The 24,707-nt window shown below is 42.4% G+C and overlaps 1 protein-coding gene across 1 annotated transcript in view; it reads right to left on the reverse strand.

The window, feature by feature from the left end:
• The window catches only part of DNER (delta/notch like EGF repeat containing), a 344,569-nt gene extending 322,138 nt beyond the window's left edge, over positions 1-22,431 (reverse strand). Inside the window, exon 1 of the mRNA XM_027876054.1 lies at positions 22,114-22,431. Coding sequence (XP_027731855.1) covers positions 22,114-22,431 — 318 coding nt within the window. The remainder of the gene's footprint in view (positions 1-22,113) is intronic.
• Between the last annotated feature and the right edge of the window lie 2,276 nt (positions 22,432-24,707).

A 24,707-nucleotide genomic window follows, 5' to 3' on the forward strand; every position in this document is an offset into this window, starting at 1 on the left:
GGGGTGGGGGAAAGGCGAGATGGGAAGAAAATTTGGAATTCAAAATCTTATGGAAATGAATGTTGAAAACTAAAAACAAATTAATTAATTATTTTTTAAAAAAAGAATAAGTAAATAAATAAATGTTGATTGACTGACTAAATAGTCCCCCCCCCCCCCCCCGCAAAAACTAAAGGCATGTCAATATCACAATGTTTTAGTAAGTAGCAGTCATCCAACAGTCACTGTTGGCTTGGACCCAGAGGCCATCTTACCCACGACCATAAATCTGCCAAGGGCACTGCTCCAAACCTATTTCCAACTGGACTAGAAATTGACCACCAGCTGAAGTCAGCTCCTCCTTTTGTCAGCCAGCCATTATCTCCTCTTCCTTTCTCTTGCTCCTTCTCGGGGATTAAACTGGCTGGTAAATATTCAGGATGCTGCTATTCAGATACCACACCATTGCCCTTCATGGTGTTCTTACTGCATACACAAATGTAATTCCACTTGTCAGAAAGTTTACTAGCTGAAAACCACACAGTAGGTGCTTAATAATTGCTTTTGCTTGATTGGACCTCCCTGAGTGAACAGACTGGAGCCAGCAAGTCATTTTTCCTGATTCATTTTGCTTTCACAATTTCACTGCCAAGGCCATAGTGGAATGCACCACACAGACCTGACCCAACGCCGCTGTGTTGAAATCTGCTGACCAAAACTTCTCTACAAACCATCAGCTTTGACAAGTGCCTGAGTATCTCCCCAAAGCCCTGATCTTGATTCACACACTACAACTCATCCAGTCGTCGATATCCAAAGGAGCCAGAGCCATGATGTTCAGAGCATTCTGTGGGTGGGCTCCTCCCTTCCTGTCTAATTTGTGAGGGTTACCTGGGAAACTCAGGAGCTTGCTTAGGCACTGACCTCAACATCTGAGAGATAGCATAGCATGTGGCACTGTGAGTTTCTTCTGCACTGCATACAAATGACCCACTTGCTAGTCTGACAGTCATCTTTCCCTAGCCAGAGCTGCTGCTGCTACTGCTGCTGCTAACAAGAACAGGAATTCATATTGTAGCTGTTGGCTTCTTGACAGATGACATTAAAATTTAATTTTTGGTGTTGTAGGTATAAAGGATTCAAAAAGATCAGAGCCAGATTGTGGATTCTAATTCAATCTGTCACTATGATAGGCTGTAGACGTGATTCACGTCCTCTAGGAATCCACAGTTTGGTCATAGATGAATGACAAGAAATGGGGAGCAGAGGAAAAAGCTATTTACTTTACCATATGGGAAATGGCTGAAGGTTGAGTAACACCTTATTGCTACTCATACAGCGGGGCTTCCTAGAAGAAGCAGGCTTGGAAATGCATGACCAATGTGTGCCCAAGGCACAGAACTACACTAACTTTCAGAAAGACTGGCCCCAAAGGCAGGAAAGGGAACTCAAATGACCAGGAGGCATCTTGCTTGACAGACATACAAAGTCAGAAGGGTGAATGTAAATGGGGAAGGGAAGAAGGTTAAAGCAGAGGTTCTTAATCTTTTTTGTTCCATAGACTCCTCAGAATAATGGTTTTAATTACCTAAAATAAAATACACAGCATTATAAAAAGAACTAAATATATTGAAATAAAGTTATCAAAATATTTTTAAAACAAGTTCATGGAGCTCAGATTAAGGAGCCCCAGTTAAGGTAATTTTCCATACTTCAATAATTCAAGGACCTGTAATTTCCCCAGTACAGGCAGACCCTCCTCCACTGATGCAGATCCAGCTAGTATTAGGCACTGAGGCATTGGACAACCAGACTGGACAAGCTGGGACAGACCTAAGCGATCAACCCTCGTGTTCCTGCAGTCGGTGCTAGCAAGCTGATTTCTGGTGGAAATAGAGAATTTTACGAAAGATTGAGATGGTTAGACTTTCATCACTGCAAATGGAAAATTCACATAAATTCTTACATGGTGAGAAATAATCATGGTAAAGCAAAAAAAAAAAAAAAGTATCAAGTCAAGAGGCCTGAGTGCTAATCCTGGCTTTGCCATTAACTAGCAATATGACAATGGGTAAGTCATTTCATCTCCTTAAATCTGTTTCTTCCTCTTTTAGATTAGGGGATTGGCCCCAGTATCCCTAAAATCCCTTCCAGGTTAAAACCTCCTTACCTCACAAGTCCCTTTCAACTCAGTTTCCTATAGTTCAAAGATCATATGTCACTGCAAAAAATGGGGTCATCTGGACACAACTCATTTCCAAGGCCCCAAGTATGTTGTGTCTACAGTTTGAATTCTTTATCACCAAATGCTGCTATGCTTTATTTTTGTCACTAAGACCAGGGCTCTAAAAAGTGTGTGTGTGTGTGTGTGTGTGTGTGTGTGTGTGTGTGTGTGTGTGTATGTATGTGTGTTTTCAAATTACTGGCCCATTTTTTCCTACTAAATATCCTTACTTCTTAAAGGTTATACATTTAAACTGAATCTTGACAAAGTAAATTATACCATAAGCTGGGTGGTGAAGTGGATAGAGTGCCAGGCCTGGAGTCAGGAAGACTCATCTTCCTGAGTCAAATGTGGCCTCAGACACTTACTGGCTGTGTGACCCTAGCCAAGTCACTTAACCCTGTTTGCCTCAGTTTCTTCATCTGTGAAAATGAGCTGGAGAAGGAAATGGCAAACCACTCTAGTATTTCTGCCAAGAAAACAAAATGGGGTCATGAAGAGTCACACATGACTGAAATGACTAAAAAAGAGCAACAACATTTGATCATAGATTTAGAAATGGAAGGAATCTCAGAAGTCATTTAGTCTGATTCCCTTATTTGACAGATGAGGAAATTAAGGCTGAGATAGCTTAAGTGACCAAGATCACATAGGTAGTAAGTGATAGAGCTGGGATCTGAACCCAGGACCTCTGTCTACATTATGCTTAATGGATCAGGCCCTAATTGGCGATTGATTTTTTTTTAATAGAAGGTAGTAGCAACCTACCACACACCTAGGTGGGAGAGTGCACTTATCTGTCTGTGGGCTCACATTGTGGCCTTGCTATAAGACATTCAAAAGTGTTTTATTCATCATTATGTATTAGTGGTCAAAAATAGATTTCATGCTTAGGGAAGTTCTTACACAATTGGTACAAGTTACACATTTTTTTTTTTTAGGGCAGTTGGGGTTAAGCGACTTGCCCAGGGTTACACAGCTAGTAAGTATCAAGTGTTTTGGTCTGAAGCCGGATTTGAACTCAGGTCCTCTTGACTTCAGGGCCAGTGCTCTATCCACTGCACCACCTAGCTGCCCCTATACATTTCTTTTAAAACAATTACTGAGTTCACAAATGCTGACAATTCCATAAATAGAGGTTCTGGGTACATACAGTGAGTACTTAATGCTGAAGTACAACATTTGCAGAACAGGAGTGGTTTGAAAAGATGACTAGAGGGGCAGCTAGGTGGCACAATAGATAGAGCACCAGCCCTGAAATCAGGAGGACCTGAGTTCAAATACGGCTTCAGACCAAACACTTGACACTTACTAGTTGTGTGACCCTGGGCAAGTCACTTAATCCCAATGACCTAAAAGAAAGAAAGAAAGGATGACTGGAATGAATGACAAAGCATTTGTTAAGCACTTACTGTGTGCATAGCACTAAGCTAAGTGGTAGGGTTACAAATGCAAAAGTCAGGTAGTCCCTTCTCTTGAGGAAGTTTGCATTCTTCAGGGGAAGAAAATACATAGAAGAGATTTTTGTTGCAAGCCGCATAAATGGAAGGGCCCAATGGCACTAGAGCGCAGCCAAAAAATGGTAGTAACACGTGTTCTTTAATAAGGTGTATGTTAACAAAACCACATCTATTGCTTTGCCCATGCCAAGGACTGTGATGAGAACTTTCTTGACCAGGGCTTCCTTCAGTGACTGTAGCTGTTGAGGAGGTGGGCGCTGGAACACCAGCAGAGGCAGTTGCCAGATCACATGCCCACGGGGTTGTTCCCTTGGACTGTGGCTCCAGGGGCCTGGCTGGCAGCCAGGTTGTTGGTTTGTGTTGGCAGTGGCAGTTGGTGTCCGTGGTGATGCAGACACTCGGTACCTTCTCCACAAAGGTTGCTCCACTCAATACTGGCCGTGGGATAAGGACTGGAAGCAATCCAGGTGGCATGCCACAGCTTGGGCTCTGGGTCCTGGGCTGCCACCGCCCAAGGCAACATTTACACAGTGGGTGCTAATACTTGTAAAGGGAGTTTCCTGTATTCATGAAATCAGAAGTCCCATCAAATTCCATCCCAAACTTTAATACTGAAGAATTATACCCAAGTAGTTTCTCAGAAATGAAAGAAGATTGGTATAACCATTTGGAAGAAATATTAGACCCTATCCCTGGCACGGGAGCAATGACTTCTAAAGCATACAGGTGGCATATATATAAAGTATACAGATAGGTCATCGGACATGGAGTCAGGAAGATGAGTTCAAACCTCACTTCTGACAACTATGATTTGCGTGACCACAGGCAAGTCACTTACCCATTATCAGATCTAGTGTCTTCAATTTGTAAAATTGGGATGAGAAAAATAGGACCTACCTTAACAGGTTGTTATGAGAATCATATGAAATAATATTGTCAAATGTTTTGCAAACCTTGAAATACTACAAAAACAGTAGCTACTTTTAGACATTCTTTCTGAATAAACCCGACTTTCCTCCCAGAGGTGTGAGGCAACTTCAAACCTCCCCATGTCAGAAGCCCGGTGCTCTTGTCTCCCTTAGCTAGGGGGTAGCCCTGTCTCACTTACCTTTCAATCCAGCAGTACAATCAAAATCTTTTTTTTAATTGTCTTATCAGGGGACTCTTCTGGTCCAATGGGCTGCCTGAGGCTAAGTGCTGATGCAGCCAGACCTCCCTTTTCTAGCTTTTCTCTGATCCAACCTAAAACTTATAAGCAGAAAATGGTATGGTTTCTCTTTGTCCTCACTGGGCATCCTTATGGACCTAACTCAAGTACCACTCCCTTCGGGAAATCTTCTCTGATCCAGCCAGAAATTATCTTTACTTTCTCCACTTTTGTAGAGCACTTTGCCTCTCTCCCACACTCTTCATATATTCTTCTTTGAAGTGCAGTTATCGAACACTAAGGCATATTTGGGTATTGAATCCCTTCCTTCCCAAAATGGAAGCTCTCTGAAGCTAAGAGCCATGTCCTTTATAGCTTTGATCATCTCTAGTGTCAGCACAATGTTTTAAACCTATTAAGTTCTGAATAAGTTGAGAAGTAAAAGGAGAGAAAGAGAAAATAAAGAGATATGGAGGAGAGGGAGGGGGGCAGGAAGAGGGCTAAAGAAAGAGGCAGTGGGGAAGAAACAGGAAAAAGAAAAGAGGGGAGAAAGGAAGGAAAGAAAGGGAAGGATGGATCCCATGAAGGGAAAATTTGGGCAGGAGCTAGGAATATGAGTGGCTTCATGCTTAATATACAATCTTATTTCCATGTTTTAAGGATCCTTGATTTTATTAGTGTGGGCATCACCACCATGTGGCCAACCATGTTCGAACACAACACCTCTACCCAGTCCTCATGAATTGCTGAGGGGAAAAAAAAAATTCCATCATCTAGCAGCCAACTACTTGTACGTGTCTACGTTGTCTTCCTCATAAGAAAATAAGCTCTTTGAAGGCAGGAACTGTTCCAATTTTGCCTGTGCCAGTGCTTGGCACATGGTAAGTGCTAATATATGCTTTCTGATTAGTTGAAAAGCATATTTTTTCCATCCAGCAGCAGGAATCTTAAAACCTACAACCTTTGCAAGATGTAATTTTGGTAATTATAATTGGAGGTTGAAAATTATTTTCCTTTAGTGGGCTCCTCATTCTCTGAATGTTTACAAGTAAATCTCCCAGACGATCAACCACAAGGTTCTTTTCCATTCTCGAATATCAACTAAGCAGTCAACCATAGAGCCACTAACTCTAGTAATTTCCCCAAAGTAACATAGGCAAGACAAGAATTCACAGTGTTTATTAATCATTTGTCAAGTTCTACAGAAAATCATGCAAGGAGGGGGAATTAGAAAACAAAACCCAATTTTTTTTAAATTTATTGCCACATTGATATGGTTCCGGAAACACACATGCACATACACAAAACCTTTGTTTTCTAAATGATCCCCTTTGGGGGAAAAAAAATCCTGGGAATACAAGAGAGCAATAAATCCAAATCTTGAGTCTTGGGGATTACATTTGTGTACTGCTGCCTAACAAAATAATTCACCTGCATTACAATTCTGGGTCCTATTACACATCTTAATTTACCAAATAGAGGCTAAAGCCTCTTATCGCCTGAAATTCTACTTCAACTCTCAAGATAAATGAGATTCAACCTTTTTGTTTCTGGTTGAAATTCAGCACGATGTGAAAGAAGCCTCCAAGGTTCCTTATCAGCTGGGCACCAGCTACACACAGTGGAGTAAGATACTGTTGGGAGAGGTTCTAGAGATGGCAAGCTAAATTACTCCTTCTATCAAGCATTTAATCCTGCTCATGGTCCTAGGAAGGAGCAGACACTAGTTCAAGGAGAGAGTTACCAGGGCTACTGGTTGGGAGCCAGATGGAAGAGAAGATAGGGAGAAAGGAAGAAGGTAAAGTGTTATAAGCTGGAACTCACGGAAAAGGAATCTCCTTAGTTTTCTCTTTCATCCCTGATCCCAGAAGAAAGGCTAGAACTGGGGCAGGCAGCCCAGGCTTTGCAAGTCCTCAATCTTGGAGTTTCCTCCAACAACACCCCTGGTTGAGAGAAGAAAATCCCCTTTCCCAGAGGAGCTGGCCCTCTGTCACTAAAGTTAATCAGGTCCCTTTAGAGCCCTCTTTCCCCGGTAGGAATCAGGGCCAGAGCATACCCTGTTTGGTGGCATAGGGATAGAGCTCTGGGCTTGGAATCATAAAGACCTGATTACAAATCCAGCCTCAGATACTTACTTACCCTGGGCAAGTCACTTAACCTCTGTTTGTCTCTGTTTTCTCAACTGCAAAATGGGGATAATAATTGCACCTAACCCCAGAGTTGTTGTGAGGATCAAATAAGATAATATTTGTAAAACACTTAGCACAGTGCCTGGCACATAGTAGGTATTTAAGAAATGCCTCTTTCCTTCCTACCTCCCTATTGCAGCCCAGCCTGTTCCCAAAGGGTCTGGACCTTGAAATTTCCCCTCTGTAAGAGCAGCTCAAGTCTGTAAAAACCCTTCAGCCTCATTGAAACACCCTGGCCCTTTGACCAGAGTGAATCCGGAACCTAAAACTAGTTCAGCCTACTTCTCCCTCACCACTTCCTCCTACCCAACAACTCCCTTCAACTGGTTTTGCCCCTGGTGAAAAAAAAATTCCTAGTTATTCCTTTAGCTATCAGCATGTGTAATGGAATTTTTCATGACAAGAGTTCCCTACATCAGTGAAATCAAGTTAGGACAAAAAAAAATGTATAATCCCTAACCCTTTTAAAACTGTTTCAGCCTTTCAAGCCAACTCTTTTGCTGTCTGGTTTTCAGTGAAAGGATGTTGCATTACACGAAACACTTTTGAAACTATCTATGAAAGTTCTGAAATGAACAAGAATCAGTTAAACACGGCGACCACAAAAGGTCTTAAACTGACTAGTCCTCTGAGAGCCGGCTCAAGATTCCTGCTCACTCTGTGCCCCGCCCCCCCCCAGTCTTGACACTGCTGAGAGGGATGGGTGCTCATCAGGATGCACCCCCCAGTGAAGTCCAATGTTCCTGTCTGGGTCTTCTCCCTCATCCACCTAGCGCTGAAGGTACAACTGCCCTCAGTAGCCTGTTTCCAGAATATGAATTTAAATGATTGCAAAACCTCATCCAAGTGTGAAATGACATAAAGAGAGCTAGTCTATGCCCAGGGCTAACATCACAGATGAAGAGCAGGCCAGAGCCTCACAGGCCAATTCAGACTTCTTCATTTTACAGATAAGGAAGCTGAGGCCCAAAGAGCTTAAATGGCATGTCCACTGTCACCTCAGCAGTAAGTATCTAAAGTAGGATTTGAACTCTGGACCTCTAACTGCAGAGCTAGTACTCAATTTCCTCTATCTCATTCTGCCTCCCTAAGTATTAGCCATAGGACTTGGAGAAAGTTACCCACCCAAGAAAGTCTCAATTTCAATTTTCTCTTCTTCCAACAGAGGATAATACCATCTGACCTTCCAGCTCAACCCCTTACATGAAAGATTGCAATGAAGAAGGGTCCAGGTACTGATTTGAACCCTCACAGTTTAGAGAGTAGGCAATCAGAGGGGAATTAATTTTAGGGGGTAAGGGGGACAGCTGGTAGTGCCTAGGTCAGGAAGTCCCGAGTTCAAATCCGACTACAGACACTTACTAGCTGTGTGACCCTGGGCAAGTCACTTAACCTCTATTTCTCTGTTTCCTCAACTGTAAAATTGGATAATAATAGCACCCACCTCATAAGCAGGGTTGTTGCGAGGATGGAATGCTAAGCTTAGCATGGTGCCCAGCACGTAGTAGACAATTACATAAATGCTTATTCCCTTTCCTCGCCTACCCCTAAAGGAAGGAGGTGTTGTCTGATTCAGAAGCAGGGTCATATCAGCAATTACAAGACTCCAAGAACTTAAGTCTGGATCTCAGTTTGGCACTGCACAAGTGTTTAGTTGGACAAAGAGCTATCTCAATTTGCCACATACACTGGGTCCACAGTTGGACTGTGCTTTTAAGTGTGGCTGTGTGCATTGTGGCCCCCTCTCCACTTACTTTGTTGTTTCCTCTCCCTAAAGTCCGTTTAGCTGGAAAGTTCGTCACTTGTTCTCCATGGCAACAGCCACATCCCAGTGGTGACGGTCCAAGTGACTGTGAGGATCCAAGCCAATGTATATGCAGGCACTCTGAAATCTGCCAAACCCCACTCATACGTAAGGTATTGGGTTTGGGGCTTTTTTTATCAATTACACCAACGCTATTCAAAAAAAAATCACAGGTACAGTAAGAAATCACTTATACTCTTCCAATCACACAGAAATTGCCTATTTTTTTAAGAGTTTTTATGCTGGCTTATAAATTGAATTACTGAAATTTAACTATGGTAAGCAACAATACAAATTAATTACCATTCTTTGGAAGCATTCTCTAGTTTTGATTCATTTCTGTAAGGATCAAAATGTGAAATCCTATTTTTTATTATAAAGGAAATCATTCTTGAATACATTGGAAAAGCACTTCCTGTTACGGTGGGGATAGTATCAATTTTGTTTAGTCATTTCAGTCTTATCTGACTCTCCGTGACTCTCTTTGGGGTTTTATTGGAGTAGTTTGCTATTTCCTTCTCCAACTCATTTTACAGATGAGGAAACTGAGGCAAACAAGGCTAAATGACTTGCCCAGAGTCACACAGCTAGTAAGTAAGACTGGATTTGAACTCAGGAAGATAAATCTTCCTGACTCCAGGACTGGTACTCTATCCCCTGCACCACCTAGCTGACCTGACAATATCAATAACTCAGTATAGCTGCTTATGATAGAATTGAAAACAGTTATGATGAAGCAATGTGGCATAGTTAACAGAGTCCTGGATTTTCCATTAGAAAGACCAGGGTCCAAGTCCCAAGCATGACACTTTAATATGTGTCATTTAAACACCCTGAGCCTCTAGCAACTCACAAAGACTTCTGTAATAAGCTATGATATCCATGGGTTGCTCTCTGCACAGGGAAAGGGAGTTCTTGCACTGCAAAAAATCACAGATCTTTGACTTCTCACTGTATGGTGAGTCCATTGTTAAATACTGGCATGTTCTGTCCATGATCAGTTTCCTAATTTAAAAAATAAAAACTGCTGGTGTGACAGTGGGTGATGTCCTGAATTACTGATTCTTTCATTCCACAAAGGGTTATTGAATATTCACTACACACATGACACTATAATAATTACTGTTGGTCAGTCAAAGAAGAAGACATTTCTTGCTCTCACAGAACTTGATTAATACTATTAGAAACCAAAAAGTACATTTCATTAGGTATAAAGACTCTCTCCAGCCCAGCTACTATGCATACACACAGAAATTAACTTCAGAATTTGAAGATTTGGGGGAGGGGGAATGTATATGGCTACTTAGAAGTTGTACAACGAAAAAAAAAGAGTACACAGAAGGGTGAGAGGGAATGAGTATTTATTAAGTACCTACTATACACCAGGCACCATGCTAAGCACTTTACAAATATTACCTCATTTCAGCTTCAAAACAACCCTGGGAAGTAGGTGTTATATTATCCCCTTTTGGCAGTTGAGAAAACTGAGGCAGACAACAGTTAAGTGATTTGTCTAGAGTCATACAGCTAGGAAGTGTCTGAGACTGAATTTGAACTCTAGATCCATCAGGCCACTGGGACCGCCCTGAAGGTTCAGAAGGGGACTTCAAGGGGACCACAAAAGTCCAAGTCAAGTTGTCAGCATGAGATGGAGAGAAGAAAGTTACACAGGATTTCATAATCGATCAACAAGCATTTATTAAGCACCTACGTATCAGGCACTACGCCAGATGCTAGGGATAAAATACAAGATAATGACAGTCCCATCCTCAAGAAGTTTCCATTCATACTCTGAGCCAGCTCTAGCTCCCAAAGGGGTCCTGCTAATTTTCAGAGCCAAGTTGAGCCTAGAGAATAAATTCTCTAAGTGTCCATTGGGCCTGATCCCTGATGGATCCCTAGGAACATCTCCAAACTTAAGCTGTGGGCTGGCGTACCCGATGGCCAAAAGGTACATTCTGAGCCACCAGTGGGCCACCTTTGAAGTCCCTAAAGAAAAGCTGGGTTCTGTGTGGAGGCCATTTGGTACCTATGTCCCTAAGTGTTACAAGCACAAACGTATTTGGTACATAAGAGTCGACGGGACGAGCTCTGCGCCAATGTTCAAGCAACAAAGCCAGCTTTCTATTGATGAGCATTAAAGGATGGGGATGTTCCATTAATGTTTAAACAAAATGAGAGGGAAGAAAAATAATTCTGGCTAACGGTAGCTTCAGCTTCAGAGCTCTCAGCCAGGTTTTGAGCTGTTTCATCTTATGAAATGCTGAAAACAAAGGGTAGCATTGCACTTTCAAATGAATGGAAGTCACCCCAGGACACAAAGAAAGACAAGGATGCTCGGATCAAAACAATGTAAAAACACAAAGTATGTTGCGGGGAGGAGAGAGTCTGAGCATCTTATGACAATAGGTATTGAGCCAGGGCTTTTGACAAATGTCTTGAAAAACTCCAATTATAGACTTATAAACCAACTTTATATAAGCTTTTCTTTGAACCCGATAATCTTCAGAGCCCAAGAATGTGTAAGAGATAACCACCTTCACAATATACAAAGACGGCTTCTGAACAGTCCTTGACACTCTCTACTGGAGTTCCTAAGAGTATTAAAATGAAGGTTTCTAGTACTTGGTGGGCACACAAATTAGGCGACATGTAACATGCATCATTCAGTTTGGATTATTTATTGTACAGTTTAACTAAGCTCTCTAAGTGAATTTGATCTAATTTTGCACAAACTCAGCACAATTCAATTAGATAATCATGAAAGTCTCCCAGCATCATGTATTACGAGCCCTATCTGGAACTTTATAACTCACTCATCCTATTTTCACGGGATTTTACACAGCACTCCAAATCACGGCAGGTACCACACACAAAACTCAAGAGGGAGTGAAACGGGATCCAGTGGAAAGAACTCTGACTCTGGAATGAGACCACAAGAAACCTAACTTCTAACACTACCAGGGTAACAGGAAAAAGTCACTTAGCTCTCTTGGGCATCAAAGACAAAGGACCTCTCAAGATCCTTCAGTTCTAAATCTATGATTTTAGGTTCAAAGCTCACCTCTGTCACTAGCTACAGGACGTTGGACAACTCAACTAACCAGTATGGGCCTCCATTTCCTCATCTGCAAAATGAGAAGATTGGACCCCAAATACCTACTTAGCCTCCCACTATCTGTCCCAGGACTGCTCAGGGCTCCCTCTGTGTAACCTCAGCGGAATGCCTGGGTTAATCTGATAAATAAAATTTGAGTTAAATTTGAATGACTAATCAAACTTAATATTTGATCCCCCAAATATATATATATAATATATATATATAATATTATATATATTATATATATATAAAGTGGGCTTCAGTAGCCAAAAGAAAGAGAAGAAAGGAATTTCAAGCATCATAGTGAGTTAGCTGAGAAGATATCTGTTTTCTGTACTTTGTGACTTTCTACTCTGCTTAGGAAAGGTCACTCATAATGCTACTATTAAGTGAACAAAGGCTTAAAAAAAGCAATCTGGAATAAAATCAATTTAGTAATTTTTAAGTGGATATCAATGTCATTTTTAATCCTATTAAGGGTGATTACAATAATTATAATTATTTTCTCAAGCAACAGAAATAAGTGCAACTTTCCTTCAGTTGACTCAATTAAAAATCTCTGCCTTCTTTTAAAAAAAAAAAAAAGACAAACACACACCACATATTACTTCTATCCAGCTGGATTTGTTTATTTTAGGCCTCAAAGAAATGCTAATATTAGTTCTCATCACTGTCTTTCCTTCTTCTGTTATTCTTCTCTAGACAGAAAGAAAGAAATTTGTGAAAACTAAAACAAAATGACTGGGAAAAAATCTTTTTTTGTGAGAAATAAGGCTGTTCTCCGAAAGAAATCTGAACTAAAAAAATAAAACAAGGAAATCAATGTGTGAGGGAGGTTGACTCTCGGTGAATGGTTAAAAACGATTCTCTTTCTCTGGAGAATGAAAGATCCAAAAGCTGAGTGTGTTTGCCTCTCTCAAGACAAAAACCCAGCTCCTCATCCATAACTACCCATCCAATAAGTATCTGGTTGTCATATAAACCCACTATAGTGAGTCTGATCATTTTTGCAACACGTGAAAGAAAGTATGCTAATTCAAGGAGAAAGGAGAAGAGGAAATGGGGGCTTCTTAAATGATCACAATAAATCAATTTAAACTGAGAGGTGTTGCAATAGAATTTAGGTGATCTCAGCCAGTCCAACTGATCCAATCCCCATAACTCTCCAAATCACTAGACCCCAATATGTGTTGGCTCCTCCTATTAAAGAGACAGTTGTTAATGAAGAGGTCTCAGAACGAAGAAGGTAGGGGTTCAAGTCTCACCTCGGACAGTAGCTATGTGACTCTGAGATGTCCAGGAAATTCTCTAAGACTATAAATGGACAATAATGTACTGATGTGCACTGATAGAAGGGGTTCCTCAGCCAAATGTTTCCTATTCCAATGAAATCCCAAATCCAATCCATATCCCATTTTAAAGTATAGTTTAAAAGAGTGACAGTATAGCATAGTGACTAAAGGGCTGGCCTTGGGGTTAGAAAGACCCAGGTCCAAGTCTATTTATGACACATACTGGACTTCTGACCTTAGTGCAGTCATTTAACTACTCAGTGTCCACTCACTGAGTTTAGACAACTCTAAATTGCAGGGAAGGTGCTGATCTGGATGGGCAGTAGGGCTCTCCTCACTTGGAGGTCTCTATGCCAGTTAAATTACAGATCCAGTCCCTGTTGCTGAAGATATCTATGGCCATTGATTTAATACACTGTAAATGAGAAGATAACTGTAAAGCACTTTGTACATTAAGTGCTATATAAATATTAGCTATTATTATCTCTTCATAATTTTTTTATTTATTCATTTCATAGAAGTAAAAAATTTCAATAGAGAATGGTGTACAAATAATTGCTGGTATTTATGTAAGTGCTTTACATATATTATCTCCTTTTGTCCTCTACTCACCCTTGTAAGAGTGTTATTCAACATGACTAATGTGGAAATATGTTTAATATGATTGTATATGTACAACCTATATCAGATTGCTTGCTGTCTTGGGGAGGGAGAAGGGGAGGGAAGGAGGGAGGGAGAAAAATTTTGAACTCAAAATTTTATAAAAATGAATGTTGAAAACTATCTTTACATGCAATTGGAAAAAATGTTATTAAGGAAAAACAATGTAAAAAAACTAAATGCTGTTAGAATCCTCTTTTTATAGATGTGGAAATGGGTTCAAAATGGTTAAATGATCTGCCCAAAGTCTGAGGTATCTGGGGTGAGATTTGAACCCATGTTTTCCCAATTCCAAGTACATTCTTCCCTATCTAATACACTAGTGCTGGCTTCATATTGACTTAGAAAACCACAAATTAGCATTATCTATGTTGTATTGTATTTATATTTATTTTGCTAAATATTTCCCAATTACTTTTTAACATGGTTCCAGCTGTACTCAGGAGTGTCGAGGACCACATACAGGTCTGGAGTATGGCTCCTCTGCACCACACCACACCAATTCTCAACACACACAGTTGCATTGCAGCAGAATTTGCAAGAGACCTCAACGGTAATCTTGGCTCAGTCATTGACAAGCTATATCACTCTGGAAAAGTCCTATCCTCATGTTTTACATGTTTCACATGTTGTTTGCCTTCTCAATGGGTGGGGGAGAGGCAGGAGGGAGGGAGAGAATTTGGAACTCAATTTTTAAAAAGATCAATAATTAATAATAATAATAAATAATTAACTCATTGATTGAAGGGGGAGTTCTATTCTCTCAGGTTACATAAAGTTTAATCTCCCAGTTTTCCAAAATGTAATAATGTGTTCAAATATCCATAAATATCCTTAGCTGTTATTTTGGCTAGCAAAACTCAGTTCAAAACAATTTCATTTAAAACACATGCCCTTTTTTGCATCCTTTAGCAGGGGGACACAAGGGAGAGACAAAGGGAGAAAGGGAAGGAGGGAGAGTGGAGAGGGGTGAAGAGAGGAGAGAGAGGGAGAGGGGGGAGGGAGAGAAGAGGGAGAGAGAGAGACACAGAGACAGAGAGAGACAGAGACACAGAAAAAGAGAGAGGGAGAGGGAGAGGGAGAGAGAGAGAAAGGGAGAGAGAGAGAGAGAGAGAGAAGAGCTTCAAATCAGTTTCCTGAATAAAATGAAACTGCATAAATAGCAGTTATACAGATATGCCCCTTCTTCCTTCAGTAAAAAAAAAAAATCACACATTTTCATTATCATCCCAAAGGATAATATCCCTACAGAAATCTAATGAAAAACAAAACAGGTGTCTCAATCAATGCTTGAATGTTTGCAATAAAATGTTTCATTAAGATAAAATAAACTTTACAAATAATGCAATACAGATTTAAATAATCCATAGCTTTGCTGGATAGGTCCATAAAGTTTGAGAGCTTCTGTATTTTTCAAATGAACAATTAAAGCCCCCTCCTTCCCAGCAACTGCATCCTCAAAAAGGAGCTAAGAGGAAAGACACAAAGTCATATTCGACAGGAAATATAAAGGCTGAAGTTGGTTCTCCAAAATATCAGGAAAGCTTGTCTCTTTTCTTTGGTATAGATTTATTTTTTATCACAAAAATTCTTCCAGCTAAGATCCTTAATAGCAAAGTTAATGGTGGCAGCCCTGGTTTATGTATCAAAAAAGATATGTCTACTATGCCTTTATAAGTCAGCTGAAAGGGTTTTGCAACTAGAAAGAACCTTAGGGATTATCAAATCTGGGCCCTTCATTTTACAGAGGAAGTTCAGAAATGTTAAATCCTTTGCTTGGGATCACGCTAGTTATTGGACAAGCAGAGCCTAGAACTGAGCTCCCCTGGTTCCTTCCCATATACTCCCTTCCTGTATACGTCTTATCTTTTACCTTTTGGATCAGTTACATGCTACATTTTGATTTTGGTCCAGACCTGTGATTCCATCAATAAAAGGAATTCCTGGCGTGTAAACTCTCTCCATCTGGGCAGATTGGCAACTGCTCTGTAATATATAATCTTTAGTGAGTTCAAGCAATCAAAAAGCATTTATTAAACACTTACTGCGTGCCAGTCGCCCTGAGTCACACAGACAGTATGTATTAGCGGCAACACTTAACCCCACATCTTCCTGACCCCACAGCCAGAGCTTTGGCTTCTCACAGACGACGAAACCCATTAACTCTTTTTTTCAAAAATCCATAATAAGGGGCAGCTAGGTGGCGTAGTGGATAGAGCAACAGCCCTGAAGTCAGGAGGACCTGAGTTCAAATGTGACCTCAGATCAAACACTTGACACTTACTAGTGTGACTTTGGGCAAGCCATTTAACCCCAATTGCCTTTAAAAAAAAGTGCATAATAATAAAAAGTACCTAATAATTCCATCCCATTAAAACAAAAGTACCTGTTTCAAATACAACAAATCTTTTTAAGTACTATGTTTACAGGATTTAAAGCTGGAAACAGACTTGAAATCATAAAGCCTGGGGCAGCTAGGTGGCACAGTGGATAGAGCTCTGGAGTCAGGAGGACCTGAGTTCAAATACAGACACTTGATACTTACTAGCTGTGTGACCCTGGGCAAGTCACTTAACCCCAATTGCCTTGAAAAAAAAGAAAGAAAAAGAAAGAAAGAAAAAAGAAATCACATTGCCCAATACTCTTCATTTTACACAAGAGGAAACAGAGGCCCAGAGCAGAGGACGGACTTGCCCAAACTCACACAACCAGTTTACTGTAGCAAGATGAGTGTTCAAGCCTACATCCTCTAAGCCCAAATCCAGCTTTTTTTTCTACTCTATGACTCTACCATAGCACCTCCACCCTGGAAAAACTATTTCCCTTCTCTTGGCCTCAGTTGTTGTAAGGATCATATGCCATTTTTTGAGAAAGCATAAATCAAATAAAAGCATTTATTAAACTCTTACTAAGAATCAGGAACTACATGCCAGAGAAAAAAGACAAAAATGAAACAATCCCTGCCCTCAAGAAGCTTATATTCTTGGAAATTGACAGGATGCCCATCAATTAGGGAATGGCTGAGCAAGTTGTAGTATATGAATGTAATGGAATACTATTGTGCTATAAGAAATGACAAACAGGATGACTTCAGAAAAACTTGGAAAGACTTGTATGGTCTGATGCTGAGTGAAGTGAGCAGAACCAAGAGAACGTTGTACACAGTAACAGCCAAGATGTGCAATGACTAATATTGATAAACTTAACCCTTCCCAACAATACAAGAATCTAAGACATCTCCAAAGGCCTCATGATGGAAAATGCTATCCACATCCAAAAAAAGAACTATGGAATTTGAATGCAGATCGAAGCATACTGTTTGCTATTTTTTTTCTCTTCTGTTGAGTTTTGTTTCCTCTTTCTGGTGGTTCCTCCTATTGGTTCTAATTTTTACTTACAACATCACTAATCTGAAAATATGTCTAATAAGAATGTATATATATTAGCCTATATCAGATTGTGCACCGTCTTGGGGAGAGTGGTGGGGAGGAAAGGGGAGAAAAATTTTAAACTCAAAAGCATATGGAAGTGATTGTTGATAAATCAAAATAAGTTAATTAATAAAAAATTTTTTTAAAAAAGAGGCTTATATTCTATTGGAAAAGACTATATTCTACACACACACACACACACACACACACATACACACACGTCAATATATGCAAGTTCTATAGATAGGGATGAGTCCTGCTCGCTAATTAGTAGAAAAGACTTCCTCCACAGGAATGCACAGGTTGGCACACTGATAGTGTCCCAGAGTTACCTAGAGTAAGGGGCAAGTTCAATGACCAAGTCCCAGGTCACAGAACCAAGAGGTGTCAGGGTTGGGCCTGGAAACTAGGTCTTCCTGGCTCTGAGGTTCCCCTCTCTATCCATTATGCCACATTGCCTCTCTAATACAGAATTTTTTTTTTAATAGGGGGAGGAAGAAAAGCACTAGCAAATTTGGGGTGAGGGGAACATGAAAGATTTTACATAGAAGAGGCAGCTCAGGTGAGATTTTGAAGGAAAGATGTTTAAGAAGCAGAGGTGAGTACAATCTGGGTATGGGGGACAGTAGGAAAGATGGTGAGACAGTAAATGGAGTGACATGCATGAAGAATAGCCATGAGGGCTATTTAACAGGACATTCATGTTTCAGAAGGGGAGTAACATATAAAAGGATTAGGCTACCAAGCTGAGATAGTGGTCAACCACAATTCCAGAGGGCTCATGATGAAACTTGCTCCCTACTCCTTGACAGAGGGTCATGGATTCAGGAGGCAGATTGAGATGTATGTTTTTTGGACACAGCTAATGCCAGAAATTTGTTTTGCTTGACTATGTCTCTTACAAAGGTTTTACTTTTCTTTCTTTTTCAAGGTTGGGAGGAAGAATGGGGGAAAGAAAAAATAGATTTTTGTTTATTAAAAAGTTAAATTTAATTATTGTTAATTATTTAATTAATTAATAATTACAATTAAGTTGGGGCTAGGTTGTGAAGATCTTTAAAAGCTAACCAGAGGAGTGTATATACATATATATAATCCTAGAGGCAACAAGAAGCCAAAAAAGTATGAGTTCAGAGAACAGTATGGCCAATCCTGTCATTCAGGAAAACCTCTTTGGCGGCCATCCTGAGGATGCATTGGAGAGGGGAGAGCATGAAACAGAGAGACTAATATTAGGAGGCCATTGAGATAGTGTAGGCCATACACATGCAAGATGTCATTATTAGTAGTGATATTATTTGCCTTCCTAGTTACATTGTTTCAGTTTAAGAAATGCTCTACAAATACTGATAAATATTTATTGGATAATTTAGCAATAGGAGCTTAGGCCCTATTTCAGCAACCCCATCCCTTATCAATGGCTAATACTCCCTTTCCTTATTTGTATTAGTCTGCCAGTCATTCAGCTAATAAGCAATTTGGGAAAATCACTTTGGTAACTGTATGGAAGATGGACTGGAGTGGAAGACATGAGAGTCAAGGAGACCAATTAGCAGGCTATTCCAATGAGAAGTGATGATGCAGTCCAGAACTAGGGTGATAACTATGGGAGGGGAGAGAAGGAAGGATGTATGCAAAGTGTAGAGAAAAATTACAAGATTTGGCAATGGACTGGATATGGTGGATAGGGAGAATGAGAAGTGAAAGTTGACACCAAGGCTATGAACCTTTGAAATGTCCTTTCTGATGAGGCTATTAAAGAAAAGAAAGCAAAGGAAAAAAAATGAAAAGAAAAGAAAGTGAGAACCCCAGGTCTTACTGCAATAAGCATAAAACCTGAAATTTAAACAATCAAAAACTGAGTATTCATGAGTAATTAGTAACTGGAAAACCTCAATAAGACCATTTTGGTAATGAAGCAAAAGCCAAATTCCAAATTTAAAAAAATCTGTTAAAATTGCAATTTCTATGCCTTTCTCTTGAATTTAACTCCTAAATACCTTCATATAGCCTTCCATTTCAAGTTCCTCTTCCCTGATCCCCATGAATATGGAGCACTCTCCACAATTCTATGTGTGAAAGAACCTATGTTGCCCCAAATCATTTCTATAACTAAAATACGACATCAGGGATCCTTGAAGATCATGTATAATCTATGGCTATTTTAATCTAGAATAATTCTCTTCTATCTTAAACCATCATTTTGGATCTAATCAAAAAGTTTGTGCTTCTTCACTGGCCATGGTTAGAAGGTATTAAGCCCTGAATTCAAGTCATACCACTGATCCCCAGTAACCCATAGACCACGGTCAAGTCATTTGACTCCTCCGTACCCCCAGGCAGTTCTCTGAGGTGGTAAATTGCAGCTTACTTACTCATTTGCACCAGTGGAATCCCACTCGAAATCACAGATGTGATCCCCTTTTCCCCCTTAACAAATACCTTGTTTTAAAAAGTCACCCAAAGCCATAATGGTTATTACATCTAGTTTAGGAAACACACACACAAAAAAAGTCATTATCAATGAGGCCTCCAAAGAAATTAAATGAAATTTTTAAAAGAAAAAAAAACACCCTAAAATTTGTGTTAACTATGTCCCGGTCCAGTACCCTTTGACTTGAGCTGATACACTCATGCCCCATTTATGCTCTCTCACTGTTGCTCCAGAGCTTCCCCACCCCCTTATTCCACTGCCTGCCCTGCCCTGCCTCACCATGGAGGAAGTGACTGACGCCTCTTACAGGCAGAACTGGAAAATGTACAATAACTTTCCCTTTCAGTTAGTGAATTCACACAGGAAAATGTGAGAACTGATGGGCTGCAGCAACCAGACAACTCCATACTTCTCCACTCTCCCATTATTAAGTGGCAAAGCAGTTGAAATTACACAAAATCCCTCTATTTATTTGTGGTTCTCTTAGATTTTCCAAAAGTAGGAGGCGAGAGCTCTGTTCTGATGATTAGGGTTCCAAAAGACAGATAACAGTTACAATCAAAACCTAGTGAATAGTCATATGTCTTTTCCACTGGAATTACAGCTCCATGAACAGAGGGAAATCTACTACCTTGAAACAAATTACCTCCCTGTAGACAGTTGCCCTAAAAAAGGACCTCTAAATAAAACTAAGCATCATCCACCAATGTCAATCAACTTGATCCCTTCTTTACTTCACGTGACTTCCTCCCCCTTGAAGAAATGGGGGTGAGAGAAGTCTTCCCCCACTCCATCCCCCCCCAAAAAAGCTGGTTTGATCATTTTCCTATCCGTTCCCATCAAAAGTCTTTCATTAATTAAATTCATATGAAGCAACTCTCTTCAGGTCTACTTGCAATGTGGAAAGATTGTGTCCTCGGATTTTTCAATAGGAGCCCAAGGATAGTTCACATCTAATTAGTTTAAATGAATCCTATGATCACAGAACAGCCTCTTCTCAAGGGCATCAGATTCATTTTCCTACCCTTGCTGGTGGCTTAGTGTTTCTCTACTAACAGAGTCTAGGCACTGAATTTCTTTTTTGAAATGTATACGAAAACGAACCAAAGCTAACTTGGTTGCGGTTGACATTTTGGTCTTTGTGCATACGGTATTTTCTAACAGATTTTCTCAGAACCCAAATCCACTGACAGCCATCAGAAAGCACCTTTCGATTCTCTTGACTGAATAGCCGCGAGAACATTTTCTTTGATTAATACTTCATTAGTTGATACATTGTGTTGTGACTTCTCAATTAAAAAAAAAAAAGACTGACACATACTATAGATATATACTTATATCTGCCTATATATGTTAGATCCATCCAATGCACGTTAACACCAACATCACATTCATTGCATTTGCCTTCCAATAAATGCTACCTTTTTTTTTTCTGAAATGCCAAATTAACTCTAAAGAGAAATCAAAGTCTCAGAATGGACTAAGACACCGGCTCCTGCTCCTCCCATTTGAAGCGTACGGTTTGCATTTTTAGCTCATCCCTGAAGGGGAAGCAAAGTTCTCTCAACCTTAGCGAACAGCCCAACTAGGAAAGCACAGGGAAGAAAAAAAGAAAAAGAAAAAAAAACCACTCTCAAGGAAGGATGAGCATGACTCCTTTGGGTAACAACATCCACCTTAAATATTTAATGAGAAAAAAAAAAAAGCTGGCAACCTTGGTAAGTCTAGAGGGCCTGAAGCGCTTCGGTAGCACCCGACCACCACCTGAGCCATCTTCCTCTTGGCCTCCTAACCCCTACCAACTAGGGGAGTAAATGAGCTGTGTTTGGCTGGCACGGAAGAATTGAAGGAGACAGAATAGTGTCTGCTCAAGCAGACAGAGACAGGCAGGCAGCAGGAAGTAATACACACAACAGAAGTAAGTGGAAGTGAATGAAGGCATGGACGTTACATCCTAGGGGACAGAATGCATTCCCCAGGAAAGCCAGAGAGAAGGAGCTATGTGAGGAGCTAGGCTGTGAAGATGCCCAGGCCAGGGGAGAGAAGAAAATCCAGGGAAGGAGAAGGAGTGAGAGCCAGCCGTGGTGGTCGTGGATGGCTAGGGCAAGGGAGGGGGGAGGGACGGGCTGCCGAAGAGCACACATAGAACGTACACAGGGATAGATAAGCACATGCCCCAGAAAGATGGAGAGAGTGGCGGTGAAAACGAAGCAAGAAGCGGCCCCAGTTGCAGGGGCACAGGCATGCCGGCAGTGAGGAGGCGGGGGAAGGATGCAGGGAGAAATACAGAAAGAGAGACAGAGGCGAGGGAAAGCCCGGGAGAGGATGCTCCTGTCCCGGCCGCCGCGGCTCAGGCTCGGCGCGCCCGCTCCGGACCCTCCCCAGCCCCTCACCTGGCAGTTGCTGCCCGTGACTCCGGCGGGGCAGGTGCAGCTGTAGCCCAGGTCGGGGGGCTCCTGGACGTCGGGCTGCTGCTGCCCGGGGCCGGGGCTCGCGCTGGCGCTTGGGAAGCAGGTGCCGTTGTTCCTGCAGGGCTGCAGCGCGCAGGGGTCCGGGAAGGGCACGGCCGGGGTGACCGGGAGGGACCGGGATGGCCCCGGACTCAGCAGCAGCAGCAGCAGCCCCGGCAGCAGCGGCCTGCCGACGGGGAGCGGGGCGGTCGGCAAGGGGGGTAGGAGGCGGCGGCGGCGGGGGCGCCGGGTGGGCAGCATGGCCCGGAGAGGAGCTCGGGGTTGGGGAAAGGAGCTCGAGGGCGCGCGGAGGGCGCCGCGGAATCGGGGCCGGGCCGGGCTGAGGCCGGGGCTGGGGCTGGGGCGCTGCCGCCGGGGCTCGAGGCTCGAGGCAGGAGCGGCAGGAGCAGGAGAAGCAGCAGCAACAGCGGCCGGCCGCACGCTCCTACGGTTGCTTTTTTGCAGCTGCGGGGATCCGCGGTTCCCCGGGCAACGCGCGGGCGGGGCCTGCGGGGCGGGGAAAATTGGGGGGGAGGAGGGGAGGGCGGGGCCCGGGAGCCTGCTGTCCCCTGCTTGGGGGCGCAACGATAGCTGCCCAGAGGATGGAGAGAGAAGGGCTGCCTTCCCTTCCTCCCTCCTTCTCCCTTTCCTCTCTCAAATACTCACCAACACGCCCCAAGACACACACACACACACACACTCCAAGACCCCTTCCCTCTTGGCTCTGGAGGGGTCTGGTTAGAAGTGTGTGTGTGGCCGGGCAAAGGGGCACGGGGCCAGGGAGGGGATATCAGAGACAAGAGGTTCGAGTCCCGTGTGCTGGCCCTACTGGCTGGCGGCTAGGGGAAAAGGGGTGTGTCCCAAGGGCACTGGAGGGTGTCCAGCGAGCCCCCCGATGGTCCGGGGAAAGGAGGGCTGGTCAAGGCCGTGAGCTGAGAAAAGGAGGGCTATAGGGAGTGGCCAGGCGTTAGTCATCACGGTATCACTCTTAAACTGGGAGAAGTGCGGTTAAATAAGGGGCAGGTCAACTTGGGAGAAAGATGCTCAACCTCGAGCTGGCCAGGCCAGGCCACGGGAAGCAGACAGGGAGGAGGGAGGATGCTGCAGGTGGTTGCGTCCCGTCCCGAAACGGGGTCGGGCCGGTGCAGCTGTGCCCACCCGGACGGGGTTTGCCTAACGAGGCCAGCCGCCGCTACCCCTAGAGCCCCTGCTGGAGCCGAAGAGGAGGAGGCGGTTTGGCGCAGAATCTGTGTGTACCACTGCGGTGGCCAGCCTTACCTCATCCACCGTGGCTGCCTCTCCCCCTTCCTCCAGCCCTCCCTCCCTCCAAACACCCTTCCCTTCCTCCCCTTCCCCCACCCTATGCCACCCAGGAGCATTGAATCTAGGAGACTTAAGTGCTAGATATGCATCTCTCTCTCTCTGCCTATCTCTGCTTCTCTATCTCTCACCCTCTGTTTCTCTCTATCTCTCTGTTTCTCTGTCTCTCTGTCTTTGTCTCTGTCTCTGCCTCTCCGTCTCTATCTCTCGCTCTCTTTGTCTCTCTGTCTGTCTCTGTCTGTCTCTCTGTCTCTGTCTCTCTCTCTCTCCCTCCCTCCCTTCCCCCCTTCCCTTCACTCCCCTTTTGCTCCCCCACTTCTCGGAGTCTGAGGCGGAGACAGGAGCAAAGCCATTCGCGCTACCGAAAGAAAACGAAAACAGCAATTCTGAAATCCTGGTTCTCAATAGCTCTACTAATTTAAAAAGAAAAAAAAATTTAAGTCAACCTCTTCTTATTGTGGAAGGCTGCCGGCATCAAAGTAGCATTTGCTTTCACCTGCCTTAGGGAAACTTCGAAATCTGAAAAGAGATAACACTCTACTTGTATTGATTTATCTTTAAAAATCCTTCCCCAGTCTATATGGCTAGATATAACTACCTCATGGGGGGCGGGGGGGGGGTAGGGCCGGGTGAAGAACCTACAAGCCCATTCCCCTGGGGGGAAACCTAGAAACTTGACCAGATTTTGTATGGAAAGCAAAAGGCTTCGGAAATAACAGATATATGAATGAGGGAGAGGATGCTGCCTCAACCTGGGTATAGACAGATATGCTCAGGAGTAAGAATAGTGCCACTTAAAAGCCCATGAATGACTTTAGTCATCTGAGAATGTTAGGACTGGAAGGAACCTTAGAAACTACCTATCTCAAACCTTTCATATTACAATTTAGGAAACCGAGGCCCAGAGAAATGGAGTAACTTGTCTAAGGTTACATTGTGACCTACAGGAAGTCTTCCCCAACAGCTCTCAATTCCTTTGCCTTCCCTCCGTTATTATTTCCTATTTATCCTGCATACATCTTGCTTTGTATATATTTGTTTGCATGTTGCCTCCCCCCATTAGATTGTAAACTCTTTGAGGATTACCTTTTGCCTCTGTGTATCCCTAGTGCTTGGTACGGTGCCTAGCAACAGTAGTTTAATAAATGTTTGTTGGTTGATTGATTGAATTGGGCCATTTTCTTACCTTGGACTAAGAGTTATTTCCACCCTGACTC

This window comes from Vombatus ursinus, unplaced genomic scaffold, assembly GCF_900497805.2.
Source record: "Vombatus ursinus unplaced genomic scaffold, bare-nosed wombat genome assembly UNPS02014810.1, whole genome shotgun sequence".
Taxonomy (NCBI): domain Eukaryota; kingdom Metazoa; phylum Chordata; class Mammalia; order Diprotodontia; family Vombatidae; genus Vombatus; species Vombatus ursinus.